This window comes from Mastigoproctus giganteus, chromosome 12 (assembly GCF_048544385.1).
Source record: "Mastigoproctus giganteus isolate SK-2022 chromosome 12, ASM4854438v1, whole genome shotgun sequence".
NCBI lineage: Eukaryota > Metazoa > Arthropoda > Arachnida > Uropygi > Thelyphonidae > Mastigoproctus > Mastigoproctus giganteus.
The window spans coordinates 87527524-87553650 of record NC_143586.1 but is presented as its reverse complement, the minus strand read 5'-3'; the positions used below and the strand labels follow the sequence as shown (position 1 = coordinate 87553650).

General features: G+C 35.8%; 1 protein-coding gene across 1 annotated transcript in view; it reads left to right on the top strand.

The window, feature by feature from the left end:
* Positions 1-3640: 3640 nt before the first annotated feature.
* The window catches only part of ttv (exostosin glycosyltransferase 1 ttv), a 432006-nt gene continuing 409519 nt past the window's right edge, over positions 3641-26127 (top strand). Inside the window, exon 1 of the mRNA XM_090386681.1 lies at positions 3641-4680. Coding sequence (XP_090242807.1) covers positions 3782-4680 — 899 coding nt within the window. The 5' untranslated portion in view covers positions 3641-3781. The remainder of the gene's footprint in view (positions 4681-26127) is intronic.

Genomic DNA, 26127 nt, shown 5'->3' with positions numbered 1-26127 from the left:
ATCCTACCAAGAGTCATAGAACACTTGTGATTACGAGAAAAAAACATTTATTTATCCAAAGAAATTAATAACGTGTTTGCCACCCATTATGTATGGTATATTGGTTTAAGTACAGTATCACGTTCTAAGGCAACTACTTATATGTGCGTAATTATCAAAAGATAATGTAATTAATGCAACAGGACCTGGACAGGGAGTTATTCGTTACAATATGATGTGACACAGACAGTTGTCTAACTTGTTTAGGTATCAGTTCGGTTCTGGCCAAGCATCGTAGCACAAGCCAACTATTTCGTAGCAACTCAATGACATCCACTGTGTCTGTCAGGGAATATCACAGCATCTCATTATATTTATTTTTATTTTATTATTATTATTTTTTTATTTACTATCAGTTTATTAACACAAGGTTCACCCCCTGTACAGCAAGTGGGCTAGAAGGGTAGTTTTATTATCCTTCCTCTCAATCGCTGCCCTTTAAATGTTCACACAAGATCACTTCGAATGTCTCACACACCCCAATATCAAAAGCTTATAACTTGGCGTATATGAATATTATTATTATTTTTTTATTATTTAGGTTAAATAATTCAACGTGCAGTGCAATTCGGAAACATTTTCATAGACGCAGAACAAGTTTTTAAAATAATACCTTTTTTTCTGCTTTAAGTAGCCATATGCATTGTAAAAATACAATACAAATTTCATAGTGACAATAGTTTATTATTTTTTTTATTTCTTATTCTCTAAAGTGGTCATTTTCGGTAATTATAGAACACCATTAAAAAAAATAAAAAAAATATATATAGGGTGTATATAACATGGGAACCCACTCCAGGGATGGATTTAGGACCTAAAAAAAAAAAAATAATAAATAAAATAAAATAAAAAAAGATCATGTAAACATAGGTCTGATTTCGCCTTGTTTCCGAGTTACAGCCATTTATGTTCCAGCAGCTATCTGCTTACGTTTACAAGAAATGCTCAAAATGACCACCGTGCGCTTGAATACAAGCTTGCAAACGCCTCGTAATAGTTACCTTGAACTTTTGAGAGGGTGAGTCCTTACCCGCTCAAAAGTTCCAGGTGTCTGTCGGATTTGCTGGCAGCTTTGTTCCACACGTTGGCGGAGCATTTCAATGTTATCAATTGGTGTGGAATAAATAATGGCTTTCAGATGTCCCCACAAGTAAAAATAGAGTGGATTGAGGTCCGGAGATCGTGCCCAGGCAATGGGTCCTGTACGACCTATCCATTTATTAGGGAATCGCTCATCCAAAAAGCTTCTAAAATGAGGCAGAGCATCGTCGTGCATAAGCCACATGCAACGAATGATATCAATTGTAACTGCTTCCAACAACTCTACTTAAATGTTCTTTTAAAAAACTGCAGAATAATGCTCCTTTTAATTTCCCAGGAAGAACAAAAGGCCCAATTAAATTGTCGCAATTATTCCTGTCCATACATTCATGCTGAATTGTTTACCACACCATCACTAGTAAATCCAGCTTCATTAGTAAACAATACAGCGGATAGGAAATGCTGACCACGAGCACACATCTGTAGAAACTAAGTACAGTACTCATAAGCTTATCATGACGGGAAGTCAGCTTCAGTAAGTCAGTGTACTTACTTCAGTAAGTCAGTGTACTCTCTGAAGACGATATGGATAAAGCGGTTGGTCCCGTAAAATTCTCCATACAGTCATGTCCCACGTTCTCTACCGTTGTTATCTTTCAGGTGCTGTCACCACATTTTCTTAAACGTGATGGAGGATCCGTTTTTCCAAATCTACAGTTCTGGTGCTGATGTGTCTACCAAAATCTGAAACATGTTTTGTAAATGAACCATTTTCCGCAAGGCGTTCATGTATTCTCTGAAAGGTCTTATTTGGCATGACGATTAGGGAAGTTTTCTGCATACAGAAATCTTGCCTCGGCTGCATTGCATCTAGCAAGTCCATACATGAGATATGTACATGTCTGCCATTTCTCGATTTGAATAAGTCTCCATTATCACAGCAGATGCACACTACAAAAATGTTAATAACAAGCTTCAAATATAGTGCCCTTGTCAGGAGAACTAATGAAATCACTCAAAGAACAGACTGGATAAAAAAAAAACAAAAAAAAAAAAAAAAAAATATATATATATATAATAACATGGCTGCGAATAAAGTTTTATTGAATTTTTTTGTTGTTATTAAACAGTGTTATTTAAAAAAGTTTCAACTAAAAAATAATATATATATATATATATATAATAAAATAAAATATCTTGTCATAGACACCGTTACTTATTTTTGTTTTAATTTTTTCAACCAACTGTTATGCTTAGTAATTATAATAGTAATAAAATTCGCCATATAGCGCAAAGAAGCTACAGGCTTTTGCTGCACTGACAAAAAAAAAAAAAAAACAAGTAAATGAGAAAATACAAATCATGCGCTTATCCAGTAAACTATCCATTAACTATCAAATAAGGAAAGATTAGGATTAGAAAGTTATGGCAGCGAATAGTGAGCTTTTATCAGTTTTTTTTTTAGTCCATTCTACTCTAAGTACTGAAAATCAAAGCTAATCCAATCGAAAGACGTCAAGGTGTCTATTGATTTATCAGACGTCTGGTAGACTTCTTGGAGGAAAAGGAGGAAGATAAAGATCCAATACGCCACTTTGCTAAAAGTCCCATTTTTTGTATTCTAAAAACGACATAAAATACCGTATTATTTTCTTTAAAGAAAAGAAATAAGGGCTGACTTATCCCATATAATTTTAATAGTGGGCCTTACCTGTGATGTAAGGTAAGTATAATTAGAACAGGCTTTTTTCGCTTTCTCTTCAGACAAACGTTATTGTGAAAGCATCAAATCCAAAGATCCCCGATATAGCGTTTTCAAACGTTTCTTAATAACATTGCTTACCCAGACTTCGTGAAAAGCTTCCCAGCTGTAATCATATACATTTAAATAAATACAGTCATGGAAAACAACTGCTCATTAAAATATATTATAATAAGTATTTTTAACTACTCCTAAAACTTTTAGGCGTCCACTCAAATTCCAATGCAGTTGAGAAATACTTAACACTACAATTAACAACATGCAGTTTTTTTATTCTAAATTTTAATGCTAATAGCAGAAGTCTAAAGCATTCTTTCTAGTCAACCAAGAAAACAGAAAATTATTCTACGCTCCGAACACCATATCTTGATACAGTAGAACTATTAGAAGCAACTTGGCGAAACGAAGCCAAACCTTAAAGCTACCATTCCGCGTTGAGATGCGTATTTGGGTGGACTTGTAGCTTGTTTGAAGTAGTGTTTTTAGTTTGCTTCTTTTCCTTAATGCATTATGGGATATCTTAAATAAATTCAGTTTGTATTATTAAAACGATTGGAAGTTATAAAGGCTTTCACAAAATGGACTTCCAACTTTTATTAGAAATCGATCTTGAACGCAAACATTAGCTTATTCGCCCGTCATAGAAGGCTTCCCTAGTGCTCGGCGCATTCAAAAGTAGAGAGCATGCGCCTAAATCTCGTACGACAACCCCCATCTTGTTAATGGTACTGGCCGTACGACGCGTTACCTCAAAACGAGACCGTAAGCACATGGGTGTTTCAAAGATGGCGGTAGAGACGCTGGCAGTGTTCGCGTGTGAGCGGCGGTGTCGCCAACAGGCTAGGTAGGGTGGCCCGATAGCTGTGGCCAGTGTGGGCTGAGACGTGGTGGCAGCTGGGGCAATATGGAGTAATTACCAGCGCTGGTGGTGGTGAGCTGATGCAGGCGAAAAAGAGGTATCTCGTCGTTGTGATCAGCTGCGCGTTCCTTGTGCTGTGTTACCTCGGAGGTTTTCGACTACGACAAAATGGCGATGAACAAGCCAGCGTGGTGCGGGAAAAGGCCAAGCTACATTCCTATGCGGACAGCGGCGATGAACAGCGGGAAGTGGATTTGGTGGTGTCCCCTCGACAGAGACGACAAGAACGGAGTGTCGCCAACAAGGCTTCTAAGTGTAGGATGCACACGTGCTTCGATTTCTCGCGCTGTCGACGGGATTTCAAAGTTTACGTGTACCCTGTGGAAGGTAAAATTTCTGCGAGTTTTCAAAAGATACTAAATGTTATACAGGAGTCTCGGTATTATACCGCTGACCCCGCTCAGGCATGTCTGTTTATCTTGTCCTTAGACTCGTTAGATAGAGATACTCTAAGTTCAGATTATGTGAAAAATATACAGAGTAAACTGGACCAACAGGCCAAGTACTGGAATAATGGTAGGAACCATATCATATTTAATCTATATTCCGGTACATGGCCCGATTATGCTGAAGACTTAGGCTTTGATATCAATGAAGCAATACTAGCCAAAGCAAGTATATCCATATCAAATTTTAGGCCCAGTTTTGACGTTCCAATTCCTCTCTTTCCTAAAAATCATCCCGAAAAGGGTGGTAATCGTGGCTATCTTACTACGAGCAATTTTCCTGTTAATAAAAAATACTTGTTGGTGTTCAAAGGTAAGCGTTACTTGTACGGCATCGGCTCGGAGACAAGGAACTCCCTGTACCATCTGCATAACGGCAAGGACATCATTCTGCTTACTACATGTAAACATGGAAAGAAATGGAAAGAACTCAAGGACGAACGTTGTGAAAAGGATAACAAGGAATATGACAGGTAAGTTGGCTTCTTGATTGACCAAAAATGTGAACATTCATATTTGTTCTCATTCTACTAGTATGTAAAATTGCATGCTTCAGTCATGCTAAGCCTTGTCTGCCAGCTGTCATGTTTATAATGCGGTGAAGCGCGAACAAATTAATATGCATTTTTCGTCCCTTATTTCAACTAATGTGATGAGCGAATGTTCTTCCAGGCACCATTGAAGCCTAGTGATAGTTGTTTTGTTTTTCACTTACAGAAGGGAAAGTTTTCAGTGGTAATTTAAGCGGTCATTCAACCGTGGTGGAATCGCGCCAAACCATATAATCGCTCCACCAACCTAACCAAATTTATCTTACTTGGATATTGTACCATTTTGATATCTACGATTTAGAAACGATTTAAAGTTGTCGTAATGCCCTCTCCAGAATAGAATACCGTTCAAAAAATATCGTGAACGTTCTCTCCATTACGAATGATCAAATAAAAGGCCAGAAGTCGGTTGCTTGTATACCTATATATCACATTCAGACTGTTCTTTTTGCTTTCCACAAAAAAAGAGCTCGCTTTTTTAAAGAAAATAAAAATGCTAACGTCCATCGTTGTTATTATACAAAGTATTTAGGATATTAAAATATAATAGAAACAGAGAGGTAGGTAAAAACCAACTCACCGGCTTGAACAGGCTTTGCACAGTAAAAGATACTTTAGCTGGACTTCTCCATATGAATACTACAGAATGTTCGGAATAAGACAGAAACATTAAAATAAAAAGCAGTCTTGTGCCCAGTATTGTGTATTTTAAAATTGACCACACATATTCTAGTATCAGAGGAATTTAATATTAAAAGAAGTGCTTAGTGTGCAGAAAATTATCATATTTCGCATTATAATTCAGCATTGTTACTCCTGAGGAGCATTTTGGCAGTAAATGGAGAAGTGCACATGTACGATTTGACTTTTGGACCTTTTCAAGGGGAAGCTTTTTAACTAGCATTTATGGATGTCTACATTATGATAGGCAGGCTGGATTATCAATTGGGCTCAACGGTTACGAAAAATATCTAAGTCGAAAGATCTCAGATGATCCAAAAATGAGAAGACTGCTAAATCATTTTCTTTACTAAACATTCTTTATAATAATAATACGTATACAAATGTTGAAGTATACGCATTGTTTATTTGAGTAAATCGTTAGTCATACAACATACAGGTATACTGGCTTAAGTCATGTTATACTTGTATAATGACACATGAGTCATATTATACCTGTTAGCGAACTTTATCCAATGCAAATGTTTATCTGTAGGCATAAGAATGGGAGAGTGTGTTGACAGAAGATAATGGAAATGTTTTGATCTGATTTAAGTCTCGGTTAGCTATTATGTGCTGCTAATTGTGAATGCAAAATAAAAAGTAGTGCATTATATGCTGTATGACTTAGGTAATCTGTATAGTATAAAACAGGATTTTATAATTGATTCTATGCCTTTAACTCTACATCAAATGTGTACCAAAAAGTAAGGCTGACTTAATGGACATACACACAGACAAACATACAGCTATACCAGCTCCTAGAAATGGCCCAATGTACACATTTTTGATCAACAAGTAAATTAGTGAATCAAATTTTATTAATAACTCATATAATGAGTACAAATAAATATATAAAAATCACAGATGAAAAAAAAATTATTTCACGTAATGGACTAAATCTGTTACAAAGGTGACTATTTGAACAGGTGACTATAAAAGCTCATTAAAATCAGTCCTCTTGAGTTATACAATGTAGGATGAATCTAGTTATAATAGCATCTTTCTGATTAAAGAAACGATTTGGTTTCAGCTTGGTTTTTTATATCACAAATAAATTATTATTATTATTATTATTATTATTATTAATGGCCATATGGTACAAGGAAGCCTGAGGCTTATGCTGCACCAGCCAAAAAAAAAAAAAAAAAAAAAATTCCCAAGTTACCCCCTGAGAGAGAGAGAGAAGTAGAAAGGAATCACCAAGAAAGAGAAGAATGATGATATCCAGCTCAGGACCCTGGGTTTGCCAAGCCCATACTCACTAGATGTGAGCCCCCGGGGTTATGTTAATAAGATACATTTATCTTTACTTAACTGTGGAGTGCAGATTCAATTTTGTATATAATAATTGAAAATGTCAAAGTGATGCCATTTAAGTGATCCAGTGAGGAGGACAATAGGAAAAGTAGAATTAAGCCACACCCAATTACAGATGTCAAGATGACTAAATGTCAATGACAGGTGTAGTAGGCAGATTATGGACACAATTCCAAGGATCAGAATCAGTCACTGAGATCTGTCAGTAGCCATTGTGAGGTCATTCTTCTATCACAGATTACTGATAGATTGCCATGACTGTCAGTGTTGTTCTGTATCAAAATCTTAGGCCATATTGCATCAATGTTGTCTGTACATATTTCTGCTCATGGGTAAATTTTCATGCATAGGTAAATCTAATCCCTCTAATATTTGGGACTCCAAAAAGTTAAATGTGCATCCAAATATACAAAATTTTATGGCAATAAGTTGCACCAAAATCCCTCAGCACTTTTGGGCCCAACTAAACATTGCTGTTTGCATGGCATTCTTGATAAGAAGTTGGAACTGTAAGATTCCTGGAGGCAACATTTCACCAAAACATAAAAATAATCATGCATAGAAAAGAAATTAAATTGCATGCCAGTCACTGTGACAGTGAACATCTGGGACCATTGAGAATACTTCAGCAACCGAGGATGGATGGGTTAGAGTTCATTGGCAGTTATTTGATGATTCTGGCTTCAGATTAGTTTCATTATCTGCTGACTCTGCCCTTCAAGTGTACCTCCAATATCACTTCTTTTTTGTGTATGCAGCTTAATTATGGTTTTAGAAATTTAATAACTTTTATGTTAATGTACTTGTGTTGGCAAAAGTTTCAGTCTTATTCGTGTTAGTAATGTCAAATGATGCAAGGAAGTGGGCTTTTTCTGCATCAGTCAAAAAATAAAAATATAATAATAGAACAAAACAGAATGTTCATACTATTCCCATTCTCACATGGTAATCACCCATCCATCCAGTTTTGCTTTGAATTAGCATTAGCATTAGCATTAGTAGAGGCATTTGATGCAAGAAAGCAAGCTTATGCAGCATCAGCCAAAAAAAAAAAAAAAAAGTAACATAAATAAATAAAAATAACCACTTCCACTTCACCCCTCTGTTCGTTCGAAATACCTGTCCAGCTGAGCCTTAAACTTATTTAGGCTATCAACTTCCACGACAAGGGATGGAAGTCTGTTCCACCCACCAACCACCCGCTGGCTAAAGGCAAATTTCCGCACATCTATCCTACATCTGTCTTTCCTCAATTTGAATTTATGCCCTCTCAGGTGATTTTTCTGAGCTAGAGGAAGAATCCCATCAGCATTGAGCATGCTCAAACCATTCAAGGCTTTGTACACCTCTATCAGATCACCCCGCTGGTGCCTAGTTTCCAGACACTGTAATTTGCAAAACTTAAGCCTTTCTTCGTAAGAGAACCCCTTTGTCCCATTCACCAATCTAGTTGCCCTTCTCTGTACTCGTTCCAGCAGCTCTACATCCTTCCTGAAATGAGGCCTCCAGGCCTGTATACAGTACTCTAGGTGTGGCCTGACCATTGCCTTATACAAGGGAATAATCACCTCCTTATCCCTGCTAGAAAAATTCCTATATATCATTGACAATACACCATGAGCTACTCTTGCAGCTCGTCTGCACTGCTCAGAGAACTTCATATCTGCCTGCACCACCACCCCCAGGTCCCTTTCATTCTCTACCACTGTCAGTGTAGTACCACAGAGTTGATACGTTGCTCTGGGGTTGCTGTTTCCCATATGTAGTACTTTACATTTGTCAATGTTAAACTTCATTTGCCACCTCGAAGCCCATCTGCTCAACCTTTCCAATTTAGCAAGGTTCGCTGCCTGCACCACTTTCGGAGACAATTACTCCATTGTTCAACAAACTACTGCCCATAGGTGAATTTCATGAGATCTGGTCTTCTATTATTCCTTGGAATTTTATATTTGTGGCTGCTGGTTCTTGTCTCATCTATAGGGGAGAAAAGGCTCTCCTCATTCCCTGTGCTGAATCCCTTCAGTGCTTTATACACCTCAATTAGATTCTCCCGTGGGTGTCTAGTTGTCAAACTTTTTAGCTCAGCCATTTTTTGAGTTTTGCGCATCACAAATCTGGTTCCCTTCTTTTTTTTGAACCCTCTCCAGAAGTTGTGTATTTTTTTTTTTTTTTTTTTAGGTGCATTGTCCAGACTTGAATATAATACTCCAGATGTGGTATTATATTATGAAGCAAATCATTTTCAGTTTTATTTTATTTTTTTCTTGCATATATAATTCTGTGCTGAGGTTGGGGGGGGGGGTATTAATTTTTCTGACTTGAATGCTACTGATGAGCAAATAGGAGCAAACTCAGACTAATGATGCTCATCAGTCTGAGCTTCTTCAGAATGATTTGTACAGGCTTTGTGGATGATGTAACTTTTTACATTTGAAAAATGACAGATGTAACTTTTTACATTTGAAAAATGACAGTAATAAAACTGGCAACAAATTGATAATGAAAATATCATTATTAATTTATAATAAAAATTGTATATTGGAGGCTGGATGTTATGATACTGTCAGACCTGTTGGCTATTGTGAAGTGTAAGCAGATAGTCAGGAAGTATTTGGTGTCTTGTTGGTATTTACCATATCTTTTCACTTAAGGAGAAGGAGGTTGTCATTTTGTTATAGAAGTCAGTGGTGAGACTGCATTTGGAACATTGTGCTTGGGTCCACATTAAAGAAAGACAGAGTTTCTCTATAGGATTCAAAGACAGTGACTTGTCTAGTGAGATCAAAATGACATCCATATAATGAGACAGTGAGAGGTGTGACTTACAGAGCTTGGAAACTGAGTGTCTTGGTTTATGGGTGGCAATGAATGACTGAAATGAATGAAATTGATAGAAAAAATTTTCACATCAAAATGGGATGTAAAAACTAGGTAGCATTAAATACAAACTATTATGGAGAACTAATGAACTGGATCTCAGGAAGTTTTATGTGTTACTGGATTGCTATCTTCTGGTGATGGAAAAGTATGATGAGTGATATCAGTTATGTAGATAAATTTTTTTTCTCTCCTGGTGCAACAAATGTGTGGCTTTTCATCTTTTGGTCTATACCAAATTCATTAGGGGGGTAGTGCAAATGGTTGCTAAGCAACTGATAATCTTGGGGGGTTGGATTATTCAATAAACAAACACAGAAACAGTAGATTAAAAGAGTGTCACGCAAACTTTTTCAGTCAAGAGCGCCTTTTAATTTATAGTCTTTACTGGTAGACCCACCTGCAAAATTTTTTTTTTTTTTTGTTCTTGTTAAAACTTTGATTCACAAACAAATATTTCTAATCATTCTTTAAAATTTTCTGCATTTCAAAGTGTAACAGAAAGTTAAAAAAGAAAATCACAGATTTAAAAACATAAAATTTAATATATGTCTACTTGATACATAATTGTGTATATCTTGTCTCCCAGAAATGTTGGGGAGAGGGTCTTAAAACTTGCTTCTCAGAATTAGTATGATAGGTTAGCTTGTATTTTCTTGCGGGCTGCTGGGATCTATGAAACTACAGCTTGCATGCCACTCACTGTTGATGTAGATCAGGGCTGGAAAAAACATCAATTGCAGTGCAGTGCACCCCTAAGATATATCATGAAGTTATAGAAATGGGTAAATAATTATTTATTAGCTATACACTATTACCACAAATTCCTATAAAGAGAGGTTTACATCAGTACTAAGTGAAAAATCTTGAGAATAATATTGAGATCTTTCAATGTTATCTTTGTACCTAATTAATATTATTTTTAATGAATGCTTTGAAAGGCATGTTATTACTACTACTGTATTACTGATTATCAGTAACTAATAATATTGTTAATAATTATTAATTAAATAATAAAAAATAATGCATGGACTGAGAGTGCTGACAGAAATTGAACTAACCTTTACTATGCAAACATACTCACTTTAGTCAGTATTGTCATGCAAAAGCCTTAATGCAAGCTGACCAGCTAGGATTGAGACGAAATTTTTTAGGTATTGTTTTCAGCAGGCAAAATGCTTTTTTATTTCTTTCTTTCTTGCAGAAGTGAGGAGAACCTTCTAAATATAGTGTGTAACATGTAATATAATGTGTAATATGTAATGGCTGCTGTAGCTGAGTGGTCAGCCATAAGGGTGCATAAGTAGATGTGCTTTGAGTGACCAGGGTTTAAGCCCGTGACTGCTAAACACTGACCTGAACCCTGGTGCATTTCTCCTGTTCTCTGCATTTTGGGAACTCTTCTTATTGTGTGGTCATCTCCAAGTATAAATAGAAAATTTATTTATTTTTTATTTATAAATAATACTTAGGAATACAACTAAATATATGAATGTACAAAAATGGACACCTAACAAATCTTTGAAAGTTAATTTAGAAGTATTGAAGTTTTGAAATATTAAACATATAAACATATTGGATGTTAAAACAATAATTCATTATATTAGGAAAAAACATGTGATACCATATATATTTCTAAATTAATGCCACTTTTTCCTTAATTATGATTTTAACTGGAACCATATCTCAAATAATAAAAAAAAACAAGATAATGTATTATGCATAAATAATCCAGATTAGTTTGTGTTACATTAAATAAATAAATCATCATATTATGAGAATATTAGCATTAGTATTAATGGAGGCAAATGATGTGAGAAAGCAAGCTTATACAGCATCATTGATGTAGAATCAGCCAAAAAAAAAAAAAAATTGTGTGCCGAGAACACACAGTGGAAGTTAAGTGATACTTTTTAGGCAAACATTTACCACTTGACAGAGGATCCCGTATTGATCATATGAAAGCTACAGGTGACAAATCTGCATGAATGGGAGCCTCAGAGATATGAGATGTTCCATTACCAAATCTAATTTCGGCAAGTGCTGTGGCATCGGATGATATTTAAAGCCATTTGGCTTTGATAGAGCCGGAATCACTTTGTTCTTGATAGAGCCAAGACAGCTGTTACAAGCCTGCATTTGACTTGCATCCTCATTTTAAAATGCTGTTCGAGGAAGAGCATGATCTCAAGCTGCTACAATTTTCACCTCATTCTTGAACCAAAGCCGATCACATACGGAACAGACTGAACCGAAATCATTATCCAGGAATGTATGTTTAAATTGTGTGTGGATGCTTCAACTTTTCTTAAAATCGTGTTGCTGCTCCAGCTGTGTGTTATGCTCGCTACGTGTTGAACAATTTGATGGAGTACTGCTGGTAGTCAGTTTTGGCTTCTTTGCTTTTTGTTTACAACTGGGCTTAGAGGAGTCTTCATTGTTTTCATTTGCAGCATCAACTTCCATGATTCCTGCCTAATTTCTTCTGCTGTTGAAATTGCTTAGATCTCTCCTTTGTACTCAATGAAGGTGGTTTCATTGCACATGTATGTGCTCTATATGCCTTACAATGCTCACCATTAGTCTTAGACATGTTGAATTATAAATCTTTTTTTCACCAATTTTTTATTAAATATGGTAGAGAATGACAAAAGAAATAGCATGACGCAATCAGTAGGGTATTGATTGGGTCATGCGTCGCTCGTGCCTTGTAGGGAGTGATACAAAGGTGGGGGGATGAATCATTTGTGTTGCATTTTCTTGGCAATTTTTGTCAATCCATGGATGCATTGCATGTGTATGTGCACTATATGCCTTACAGTGCTCGCTACAGTGGACCCCTGCTTTACAATTGGTTCACTGTACAATCAAATCACTTTATGATGGACACTCCACAACAAAATACCGTTCACTATACAATATGTAGTAAGCACTGTTCATTGTGATCACGTTTACGAATTGAATTTTAATTCCATTAATGGTGGTTCTAATAAGTGAAAATAGTAGTAATAATTATCCACACGCTGTTAAAGTAAAGATATAAAGCACAGATTTACACTTTATTACCTTACCAATTAAAAAAAAAGGAAGGCAAAAAGTCAACTTACACCCGGTATTCCCAGGTGGTTACCCTCCTAGTTTACTAACTGGGCCTAATGCTGCTTACCTTCAGTGATTCTACGAGAACCAGGACATTTAATTAGTATGATAGTTGGCTGTTCAGAATGCCTGTAATGCATTTACTTATGGCAACTGTCGCATTTTCGTTGTGTTTTTGTCAATCCACGAATGCAGTTACTCCCATCTGAAAACTGCCTGGAACGTGCCTAAAGAAGTTTCACTTCAAAAAAAAAAAAAAAAAATCCTATTTCACCTATCCATACCTTATTCAAGCTATCCACTTTTGCAACATCAGATTTCCATCTGATGTTGTGCAAGTTTGTTCTAGCAATAAACCTGTTGGCTAAAGCCAAATTTCTGCATATCTATTCTGCATTCTTCCTCAATTTGAAGTTATTTCCCTTCATGTGCATTGTCTGAGCAAGAAGAAGGATCCTATCAGCATTGAGCTTGCTCAGTCCATTGAAATCCTTAAAATTTCAGTCAGGTTGCCTTGCAGGTGCCTAGTCTCCAGGCTTCAATTTTCTTTCTTGGTAAGAGCACCCCTTTGTTCCCCTCACCAATCTTTTTGCCCTTCTCTGTATGCATTCTAGCAGCTCTATGTTCTTCCTAAAATGAGGCCTACAGACCTTTGTACAAGTACTCAAGATGTTGCCTTACACAATAGGATAATCACCTCCTTATCTCCGCTAGCAAAATTCCTGTTTATCATTGACAAAACCCCATGTACTGTCTTGGCAGCCTTTCTGTACTGCTCAGAGAAATTCGTAGCTGATTGCACAATTACTCCCAGTTATTTTGCTTTTTCCACTATCATGAGTGTACTGGCATACAGTTGGTATGTTAATCTTTGATTATTGCTACCCATATGCAGTACTTTGCGTTTGTCGATGTTAATCACTCTGCCAACCTTCGTATCATCTGCAAACTTAGACATTAAGCCTGATATACCTTCATTGATATTATTAATAAATACAGAAAACAACAATGGGCCTATCAACAAACTCTGGGGACTCCACAGAGAACATTAGTCCATGAAGAGCACTGTCCATTGATAACAACTTTCTCTCTCTTCTCCCACTTAGCCATCCCTTTATTCATAGCAGTAACTTGCCCTTAATGCCACACTTCTCCAATTTGTGCAGAAGTCTGTTATTAGCATTAGTTGAGGCATATGAAGCAAGCTTATAGAGCATCAGCCAAAAAAAAAAGAAAACCTTCCCATTTCACTCATCTGGTCACTCCAAATGTTTGTATAGTTCAGCCTTAAATGTATTTAAGCTGTCAACTTCCACAAGACAGATGGAAGTCTGTTCCAGCAATCAACTACCTGCTGGCTAAAGTCAAACTTCCACACACATCTATTCTATAACTGTCTTTCCTCAATTTGAATCTATGCCTCCTCAGGTTCTTAATCTGAGCAAGCGGAAGTATCCCATCAGCATTGAGCTTGCTGAAACCATTCAAGGCCTTGTACACCTCAATCTGATTGAGGTGTGGCCTGACCATTGCCTTATACAAAGGTATAATCACCTCCTTGTCTCTACTAGCAAAATTCCTATATATCGTTGACAACACTCCATGACCTTCTCTGGCACCCAGTCTGCACTGTTCAGAGAACTTCATATCCGACTTCACAATTACCCCCAGGTCTCTTTCATTCTCCACCTCCCTGAGTGTAGTACTGCACAGTTGGTATGAATCTTAGGTTACTCATATGCAGTACTCTGCATTTGTCAATATTAAACTTCTTCAGTTGCCACTTCTCAGCCTGTTATGTACAACAGTATCAAAAGCTTTCCTGAAATCCAAGTGTATGATATCAAAATAATTTTTTGCATCCAGTTCCTTTATTACTGCATTAATCCAATCAAATTGACCAGACGAGATGTTCCTTTAACAAACCCATGCTGTGAATGAAGTATAACTGCAATCCCTCCTAGATGGTCCTGCATCACTTCTTTAACCAGTGATTCCATTATTTTCCCTGGAACAGAAGTTAAGCTAACAGGTTTGTAATTACCCATGTCACCCATTTGATTTCCCCTTTGTGAATTGAGGATATATTTGCATATCTACACTCCACAGGGACCTCCCCTGAATCCATAGATGCTCTCATAAGTTTGCTTACTTCCTTTGCTACTTCCCTCAATAGGATTGGATACATCTCATCCACCGTAAGTGCCTTTTTTATGTTTAACTTCAACACTTTCTCTTCCAGTCTCCTTTCAGTTATTACAAAATCATTTAGCTCCCTGTTAAGAGTTTGATAAACTTCTGCCATCCACTTCCCTAAAGAGTTTCTCGTGTGTGATTGTAGGTGCAAAATGCCTATTCAGCGTGTTAGCAACCTGAGCAGGTTCATCAACGTTTAAATTATATTGTGTATATATAGAAACAGCTGGACTTGTGGCAAATTCCATGAGAATCACATTCATTTAAAAAAAATTCTAATTAAAAAAAAATAAAATTAATTACCTGTACACGATACATAATTGTATTATCTTAGATGGAGCTTATCAACTGGCTCAGCCCATGTGGAGTTGATATTCTCCATCTGGACAGCTTACAGTTCTAAATAAAAATTAACAGATGATACTGAATAAAAATTTTGCAAAATATTTCTAATATGTTGTACTAAAGTAAATAAATTTTCTGTTTAAAATAAATTTTTTGTTGCCTCAAATGTATGTACTGCTGTGCCATTGTGTTTGACTGTAACAGTCTATTACTCTCTTTTACAAAAAAATAAGTAGGAGCCATTCTTATTTTGATCACTTTCCCCTACTCTGAAATCTAACAATGTGCTGGCATACAGGCACTATAACTTTTGGAAGAAAGATGCATCTATAGTACTGCACTTCACTCTTTAGAAATTGTCTTTTTATCTTGGATTATTTTTTTGCATTTGCTTTTCCCAACACATGGTGGCATCTGTTGGGAAAATCATTATTCTCGTTTTGAAAAAAGATTTAATTTTGCTACAGTGAAATTCTGATAATGTGAAATTAAACTTCTTAGTTGCACCAACATATACTTTATTTCTCTGTGGTATTAATTTTAAAATAATCCTTTTCATACTTATTTCTTATTACTGAAAACTTATACACTTTTGTATGAAATTGTTGAAGAGCTAGGATCATGCTCCTTTATAAGTACATTATGATTTTCCTCTTTTTTTTTTTTTTTTTCTGTTCTACGAATATCCAGTTTTTGTTTTGAGGTTACCACACGATTTTTATATTCTTAACCAACATGCTCATAAATGGACTTATGCTGTATTTGGACTTGTATCACTCTGGGTGATAGAAAAATGAGAGGTAGATCCAGAACTATGGTGAGGGTATCGGTGTTCTCCCCAGAAAATTTTGCCAGCCGGGTGGCATTATGAAATAGCCAGGTGGGGAAGTGTAATACTTTGCAATATTATAAAAATTTCTGTTATTTATAAATATGACTTAAGCCATCCAGAGTGAAAATTAATTGCATAATTTAACATTATATGCTCCTGTTGCATTGACCTTGATTGCATAGGATGTTCGAATTAATATTGATCGAGGTTAGTGACCATTACCAGGCGGGCAGTTAAATTTACCGTGCACCTTGCCCATTCGATAGGTCCTGGGGAGAACAGTGGGTATACTTTGATAATTCTCTCCTACAACATAACAGATGCCCCAAGTACCTAGATGTAATGCTTGATAGAACTTTGTCTTTTAAAACACATCTGTTAAAAACCTTCACAAAATTGAAAACCTGAGATAACATCCTCCAGAAACTGTGGTACAACGTGGGGTTCTGTAGCAATGACCCTTTGCTGCTTGGCCATCGGACTTGTTATACAGCTGAATATTGTGTCCCTCTCTGGTTAATAGCTCACATGTTAAAATGATTGATGTATGACTGAATAAGACCATGCGCTTAATATCAGGAATAGTCAAGTCCACGTCTACTCAGTGGCTTCCTGTTCTAAATCACAAAACTTCGTGATTAGACCAGGGTTTGAGCCCGTCACCACCAAATACGGAGGATGCGGAAAGGTCAGGGAATGACCGCTGCATATCCCGGAGCAATATGGCCTTAGTTGCTAATGCTCCTAAAAGCCAAATAACAAACAATACAACAAACAAAACTTCGTAGATCCAACACGTTGGTTAGGGAATACCACAAGAAATCTGAAAACTTGCAGCTGCCTATTCATGAAGGTGTTGCTGATTTAAGTACTAAGAGACTTTGCTTCAGACATCCCCAATTAGAACAACTGAGAATATACTGGCTGACAACTTTAATCTGACCAATGGCCATATGAATGGAACTTGTTCCTGCCTTCAGAGTAAAAACCTTGTCCCTGCCTTCAGAGTAAAAACCTTGTCCTGCTCAATCAGCTTCAAGTTCCCGAAAATCTGCTACCAATTCCTTAAATGCTGATCTTCATGTAATTCTCCAGTGAGGCAAAGACAACTTAGTTGATTTCAACCCTTCTAAAACTCAGTCTTGTCTTATATCTCGCAAAAAGGATTCTTCTGCTCCTGTGCTTCTCTTTAGTGACACTCCGATTTCTAGGCAAAATGATATATCTCTTTTGAGGATTACCCTGACTTCTAATCTCTCTTGGCACAAGCACATTACAAATATTGCTTCTTCTGCATCTAAAAAACTTGGTTTTCTCTTTCGTTCTCGGCGTTACTTTTCTTCCAAACAGCTGCTCACTCTGTACAAATCGCAAATACGCCCTGCTATGGAATATTGCTCCCACATCCGAGGTGGTGCTCCCACATCCGGGGTGGTGCTCTCTCAGGCTTCTTGATTCCATTCAGAAGAGGGCAGTTAGGTTAATTAATGACTCATCTCTAACAGAGTCTCTCCACTCGCTGTCTCATAGACGTACTGTTTCTGTTGCATGCCTCTTCTACAGATATTTCCATGGGCACTGTTCTTCTGAATTGGCTTCTATAATTCCCGCTCTCTCTTTCAAAACAGTCCGAACATGTGCCGCCACCAGTCAACATCCATTTACTGTCCAACTTCAAACTCACAGAACCAACTTTTCATCTTCCTCATTTATTCATTTAACTGCTGTTTTCTGGAACAACCTTCCTCCATACGTATTTCCTGAAAATTAGTCTACAGAAGTTCAAGTCCAATGTCAACAAATATCTTCTTTCATCTTCTCAACCTCCAACCCAAGCACGGTACTAAGTACTATAGGTTCTAACACCTCTCGTGTTTGGGGTTTACATAAAAGAAAAAAAAAAAAAAAAAAATAGTAACATACTCTGCATAAGAAAAACTAGCTGGATTTGAAGCCTCATTAGACTTGGATAACACAAAATTGGATATGATCTAATATCAGAATTTGTGAAATTTCCTTTACAGGTGGAATAAAATATCTTTCCCACATTGTGATTTCATTGCCGAAAGACAAACTGTCATACATTTTATTCAAGAATGTGTCTTGAGTGCCTACAGAGGGAGCTCGATTAAAAGAGTCATAATACTAATATATCAAAAGCATCTACTTACAAAGGATCAGCAAACTGAGATTAAAATAAGTAACAGTGGAAGTAACCTCAACTAATAACACAATTAGATCAGATTTTTCTCTTTTATGTTTAAAAGTGATGCACACTCTATCATGATCAGTGTCTAGTTCAATAATTTAATTAAGGGTGGAACCAGAGAAAAAATTATCAATACCCTTAATCCTGTTTTCTAAATGTGTCAGGAAAGGTTTGGATTGGACATTTCCCAACAAACCTTGAACCTCAGGGAGGAGAAACTCCAAGTCTGAATAGAGGGTGCTCCAGACTAAATCTCAGAACCGTAGATAATAGTGGATTGCATAAATGAATTTTTGCATTCTACAATAATTTCATCAATTCTCGCATGAATTAAATTTTGTCTCAGAAGCCAGATTTTTTTACTAACATAGCATTGACGTGATTAAAAAATCATATGCAATTTCAGAATGAGATGGCAGTATTACAGAAGTATAAATTAAGGACACCTTAAGGAACAGATCATTTTAGCAGTAGACATCAGATGACATTTCAAAACCAGGATATAAGTATCTGTTCATTATGTCTGTCACAAATAGAATTTTTCCCATGTCATCTAGCTGCATGGCAGTGTTACTGTTGCTTGAAGACTGTCAGGATAAAATTGCTCATCTTTTGTTTCTTAATAAAAACTGTTCAACTTCAGATTCATGGATGTCAAACTATAATTCAGCTTAGAAAATAACATTATTTCATCAATTGTTAGACAAATGCATTTTCTTTGGCCTATTTCAACTGAATCATTTTCTTTTCATAAAAGTATTTTTTTCTTAAAGCAATAGCTTTCAAGTCCCTTTCTGTAGAGTTGGTGAATGTTTCTAGCATTACCCCTCCATTCTCTTTTTAACTTAAGAAGTTGCTTTCCAGTTTATAAAAGAAAATGTATACAAATAACCATCTTGGTTAGGAATAATTTTGCTACTTTTGACCTTTCTTGACACATTACCTATTTCTTAAAACTTGTTCTCCATGACAAGTATGATGGGTTTGCTACTTTTTTGGAGTGGTGTGGATTGAAATCTTAAAGGCATTTCATTTCCGACTGAAGTGAGCCAGTACTTTGTATGCTGTGACCAAAGTAGTCCATGGTGGGGGGAACCAACAACCTCAGACAGTTCAGTCAAAATTAAGTTACTAATCAGAAAATTAGAATGATGGCATTGCGCATAATAATGATAATATAGCATTAGACATGGTTTATTAGGATTTTAATGCTGTTACTTGTTTAATAATTCATATGACTGTTTGTTTGGATTTTGTGTGTGATGAAACCTTGAACTTAGGTTTGCATTAAGGATAATCGTTATGAAGTAAAATCGGTTTTGTTTTTTTTTACATATTTTATAGACTTAATTACTTAAGCTATTCTGTTTCACAGCCAATGTTTTGCTTCTCATTCTTCACATTCATAACTTCTCATTATAATGTTTTGCTTTGTAGAATAAAATAGACTAATGCAAGCTTTTCCAGGAACACTTTACTTGTTCAGGTAGCCCTTGGTTTACGAAGTGGTTCCATTCCTGAAGGAACTGTTGCAATATAAATCGGTGTAAAATGGAACATAACTCATTGTGTCAATGAGTTATGTTCCAGGCCCCTCTCAAAATTTACATAATTAATATAAAATTATTATATTTCAAGCTCTGAAATGAATGCTATGAATGTATAAAAACAGCATTTTTCTGAATATAAATTAATTAAATGTAATACAGTATAAAATAACCAAACTAAATTTAATTAAATAAAAAAATAAATTTTTTTACATTTACTTTGATATGTTCGAAGCCGAGACCAAAAGGTTTTGTAAGCGCCACTGTAAGGCCCTTGCATTGATCTTTGAGCACTACAGTCATAGTTTGAATTAATCTCATTTGATCTGATTTAAGGTCATAATTGTGTTAACAGATAGCCGTCACATTACAGCTAGTTTGTTAGTGATGAACTTGGTAGAAACAAGGGTAGTAGTTCAATAGCTTTATATATGGATATGTTGAACTTTGAAGAAGTTAAAGATGGGAGTACATGATGAGAGCTTTGTCAATTGATTGACACGATAGAATTAATTGACAATCCTGGAGAGAGACAAATTAATTGAAAATTTCTATCCCATGAGGTTTGTGTAGCAAACTGTACGGGGATAGAATTTTTCTCTGAATTGTCAGTGCTTGTTAACAAGAGAAAGTGTTTTTACAGGAATGGGATACACTTAAATAGTGGGGATATAAGAATATTTGCTGATGCTGTCAAGACAGTGTTAGGTGGATATAAACTGTTAGTGTTGGGAGAATACACAAGCTAATAGGTTAACAGTAGTCACAAGCAGAGGTGAAAGTGGTTCTTGTGGTGCTTATATTGGTATATGCAGCATGGAAAGCAAAATGTTGAAGATTGCAAGGCTTGCTGCAGGTCCTCATGGAAAAAAAGCAAGTAAACATCAATGCTAGGCGTAGAAACAAGTATAATGAATTTGAAGTACTGGTTAAGTCATCAAATGTATACACTGCAGGGATATTGGAAATGTGGTGCCACTCATTTGTGGAATTTGAATATGGTGAATACACGTTCAGAAAGGACAGTCATGTTTCTCTTGGTTAAGAAGTATGCAGAATCCAATAACAGTACACCCAGTTGGATCAGTTTGGTGTGACATAAGCACTGGAAAAAAAAAAAAAAACACCAAATGGTAGTAGGAATTTACTATAGGCCAAATCACTTATGAGTATAACAAACAACTATACAGACAAACAGAGCAGGCCAGAAAATCAGAACATTCTCATAATGAAGGATTTTAACTTTTCATATATAGGCTGAAATTAATGGATGGGTGGCTCACACAGTAGCAGAGTTTTTCTGAATGTATTGGATTATTGCTTTCTACAGCAGCAACATGCCAGAGAGGCAACAAGAGAAAACATTACTGTTAATTCGATAATCAGTTGTGACCCTTCATATACATTAAGAATGTCTGGATAAAAGAATGACTAGGCAGTAGTGATCATAACATATTGATGTTGGATTTACTCAAAGATATAATTACTGTCAAGGGGAAAGGAAAGAGATATTGCTTTCGTAAAGGTGACTACAATGGCCTTAAATAGTTTTTGAATTCTTCTCAGTGGGGCCAACTGATGATGTTACTAGTTGCAAATTCTAGACTAGAAGCATTTGGGGAAATAATTATAAATGCTATTAAGTGTTTTATAACAGTTAGTAGGTATTGTTCAAGTTTATATCTAAATGTATGTCAGATGAACTGATGAGACTAGTGGATAGTGCAGATAGTTGACAAGAAAAAAATGCATGGTATGATTATAAATTATCTAGGGACACAGCAACCTATAGTAAGTACATACTAATGTGCAATCAAGTTACTAAGGGTGGGTGGAAGGGTGGCATGCTGAAGCAGATTATGAAAAGTCTTTGGCTAAGAATGCAAAGAAAAGTAGTGCACAGAATTTTTTCTTACCTAATCCACCAGAATTAAAGGGTTAAACTACATTGGCCCGCTAGATATGAATGACATAACTATTGACAATCCATTTCAGATTGCTGAGAAATGATAAATATTTGCATCTACTTTCCACAGCATGGATTTGTGAAAGTAAAATCTTGTCTGACCAATCTGATTAGCTACTATCATGCAATAACAAAGGAACTGAATGCAAATACTAATTTTGACATTAGTATTAGTAAAGGCACATGATGCAAGAAAGCAAGCTTTATATAGCATCAGCAAAAAAAAAAAATCCTTATTTCACCCATCCACTCACTCCATATGTTTGTCTAGTTCTGCCTTGTATTTATTTAAGCTATCAACTTCTACAATGACAGTGGAAGTTTGTTCCAGCAATCAAACCACCCGCTGACTAAAGGCAAACTTCTGCACGTCTATCCTACAACTGTCTTTCCTCAATTTGAATTTATGTCCTCTCAGGCAATTATTCTGAGCGAGAGGAAGAATCCCATCAGCATTGAGCATCTCAAATCATTCAAGGCTTTATACACCTCAATCAGATCACCTCGCAGGTGATCTGATTGAGGTCAGGTCTCCAGATTACAGTCTCCAGACACTGTAATTTGCAAAACTTAAGTCTTGCTTTGTAAGAGCAACCCTTTGTTTCATTCACTAATCTTGTTGTCCTTCACTGTACTTGTTCCAGCAGCTCTGCATCCTTCTTGAAATGAGGTCTCCAGACCTGTATACAGTACTCAAGGTGTGGCCTGACCATTGCCTTATACAAGGGGATAATTACCTCCTTATCCCTGCTAGAAAAATTCCTGTATATCATTGACAAGACACCATGAGCTACTCTTGCAGACTGTCTGCACTGCTCAGAAAACTTCATATCTGCCTGCACAAATACCCCCAGGTCCTTTCATCATGTGCTTCGACTTCGGTAAAGCTTTTGACATTGTTCCACATAAAAGACTGTTGTACAAATTGGAGCAGTATGGCATTAGCGCGCAAGTTACTATTCTGGATTAAGGAATGGTTGAGTGGTGGAAGACAGAGTAGTTATGAAAGGCACTGCTATTCTTGTACAAATGTTATTAGTGGATTTCCTCAGGATTCAGTGGTGGGTGCATTGTTGTTTTCATTATTTATTAATGATATTTATGAAGGCATATCAGGCTTAATGTCTACATTTTCAAATGTTACAAAGGTTGGCAGGCTGGTTAATGACAGTAATCAATGTAAGCTTCTCCAACAAGATATAGCAAAATTTGGACAGATGGGCTGAGAAGTGGCAGTTGAAGTTTAACATTGATAAATGCACGATGCTGCATATAGGGCAATGGTAATCCCAGAATAACATACCAGTTCGGTGCTATCACACTCAAGGTGGTGGTGAAAGAAAGTCTTTGGGTAATCATGCAGTCCAACATGAAGTTCTCTGAGCAGTGTAGACAGATTGCTAGGACAGCTCATGTGTTTCTGTCAATGCTATTACAGGAATTTTGCCAGCAGGGACAATGGGGTTATTATATAGTTGTATTAGGCAATGGTTATGCTACATCTTGACTATTGCATACAAGTCTGGAATCCTCATTTTAAGAAGGATATGGAACTGTTGGAATATGTGCAGAGAACAATAAGATTAGTTAAGGACACTCTTACCACACAAGGCTGCAGTTGTGCAAATTGCAGCACTTTTAAAGTAGACATTTGCAAAGAAACCTGATTAAAATGTTTAAGGCTTTAAATGGATTGAATAAACTAAATGCTCATATCATCCATGCTCTGTTTTTGGCAATACGCACGAAGGAACAACAATTTAAATTGAAAAAGGATGATTGTAGGATAATGTCAAAAATTTGTTTTTAGCCAGAGAGTGAATGATTGTTGGAACCATCTGTTTGGTGTTGTAGAATGGATAGTTTGAATAAATTTAACAGAGACTTTGATTATTAGATGGGATGGAAAGAAAGCATTTATATATATATTTATTTATTTTTTTTGCAGATGCTATATAATCTTGCTTTCTTGTATCATTTGCTACTACTAATACCAGGTCATTCTTCAGCTAACTTCAGCACTATTTGCAGGGTACCTATTTATTAATTTTGGATAACTGTTATTGACATAACTCCATATATACAGAAAATCGAAGGTTAATTTTTGTTTTTCTTTGTAGTATATTACAGAGTTATAAGCTGTTGTAATGGCAGGGAGTAATTGTGCCAGTGATAATGTGCATTTTATCTATCACTGATATGCTTGGAAGTTGTTAGTACGAACAGTGAGTACTGCTCAACCAAATGGGTGCATTAAAAAAAAAAAAAGGAGAAAAAAGTACATTTATAGTTCCTGTATTTATTTACTCTTTAACTCCCTATATGTTGTTAGAGGTTTATATATATATATATATATATAGATTTTTCTCAGTTACACATCACATATGTCAAATTTTATAAAGCTTAAATTGCCAAATACTGTCTTTTGTAATGGTGAAACTGAAAACTTAAATGATTCAAAATAAATATTATAATAAGAAACAAGAATTTAGGGCAGCTGCTTAGGTCTCTCCTTCTTTAGAAATCACTATGCTTAAATGACAATTTTTAATCATGTTAATTAATGTTTCTCTATCCACCATGATCCCTTTTTACTTCTTTGTTCTGCGGAATGTTCAAAACCCACACCAGATGCAGTAATCGCTGTAAAATCCCAGGATTAAGGAACTTCCTTGCACAAAACACACATCACAGAGAGATATACATAACATGTCATCTAAGAATGATAATTTTTCTGCTGCATTTAAAAGGGGATAAAAAAAAATTAACTATCTTGGGCAAAATGAAACTACAAATCACATTGCAGGTATTATTTTGTGGCAGGTTTTGGCAGCATTGTGCAATAACTTGTGTAACCATTAGTATGGGCTTGGCACACCCAGGGTCCTGAGCTGGATATCATCATTCTTCCCTTTCTTGGTGATTTCCTTCTACTTTTGATTCTCTCTCTCAGGGTAACTTGTGAATTTTTTTTTTTTTTTTTTTTTTGGCTGTTGCAGTATAAGCCTCAGACTTCCTTGCACCATGTAGCTAATAATAATAATAAGTATTAAAAGTTACTTGTCTTTTAAATAAGTTTTAAAAATATTCATTTATGCTATTTTTTGTTTTATGCTTTGACATAAGGCAATTGTCTGAGGTTACAAATTCTATAGGATCTTAATTGATGACTCCCAGCCCAATTTCTGTTATATTAATTAATTAGAATCAAGTTTTATCTATTGAAATTATTTGCATGTAAGCAGTTACTTTAAGACCAGCATTTCCCAATTTAATGTGACCATGAAATTGAAATTCCGTAATCTTTAAAAAATTACGGAACCTCACGACCAACATCCCTCCCACTATAGATTGCCCATTTGTGGCCTACTGACAATGCACATGCAATTGGTATAGCATAGTATGCACTGCCAAAAGTGTGTATCATCTCTTATTTAAACAATGATGTTTATCATTTCAAATTACATGCATATAATGCAGTTGATTAAAATATGAACATACTGTGATTTCTTAAATTAAAATTATTATAAAAAAAATCAAATTATTTTTGAGAAACTTTATTAGATTTTTTTTTTTTTTTAATCTTGAAAATGTTATTCTAATGTGTTATTTTTTTTCCATATTTTCTGGCAAAACCTGCACTTTCATTTCACGGAATCCCACGGTTCCATGTAACACCATTTGGGAAACACTGCTTTAGACCATAGTACAGATAGTCATTATACTATTTTTAAAAATTAAAAATAGCCTAAAATTAGTGTTTTGAATGTCGTTATTTGAAATTTTTTTTCTGGGGCTCCTTTATAGGGATCCACATATACAGGTAGTTCTCGACTTAAAGAGTTAATTTGTTCCTGGCACATGCTCGTAAGGCGGGAATTTATTTTCCATAGACATAAGGTTAAAAATAGGGATTACGTTCTCAACAAGGAAATTAGCTAGCTAATTAATTTGTTTAACAATGATTGATTTGCCCAAAGAAATTAAAACGTAACCTGTAAAATCAAGCAAATTATAATAATAGAGAAATTATTTACGACTTACAAATGTTAAAGAATGTTTATTCTTCATCATCATCGACTAAATGCACACTCGTTGATCACTATTGATCACACATTATTGGCTCGTTGATCGTTGATCACACATTATTGGCTTGGCACTCGTTAGTTTGTTGCACAAGGAGTCGTCTTCTTGTTCTTCAGAAATGTTTCAAGGAGTTTGTTTCCAACATAATCTTCTCTTTTAATTATAAATT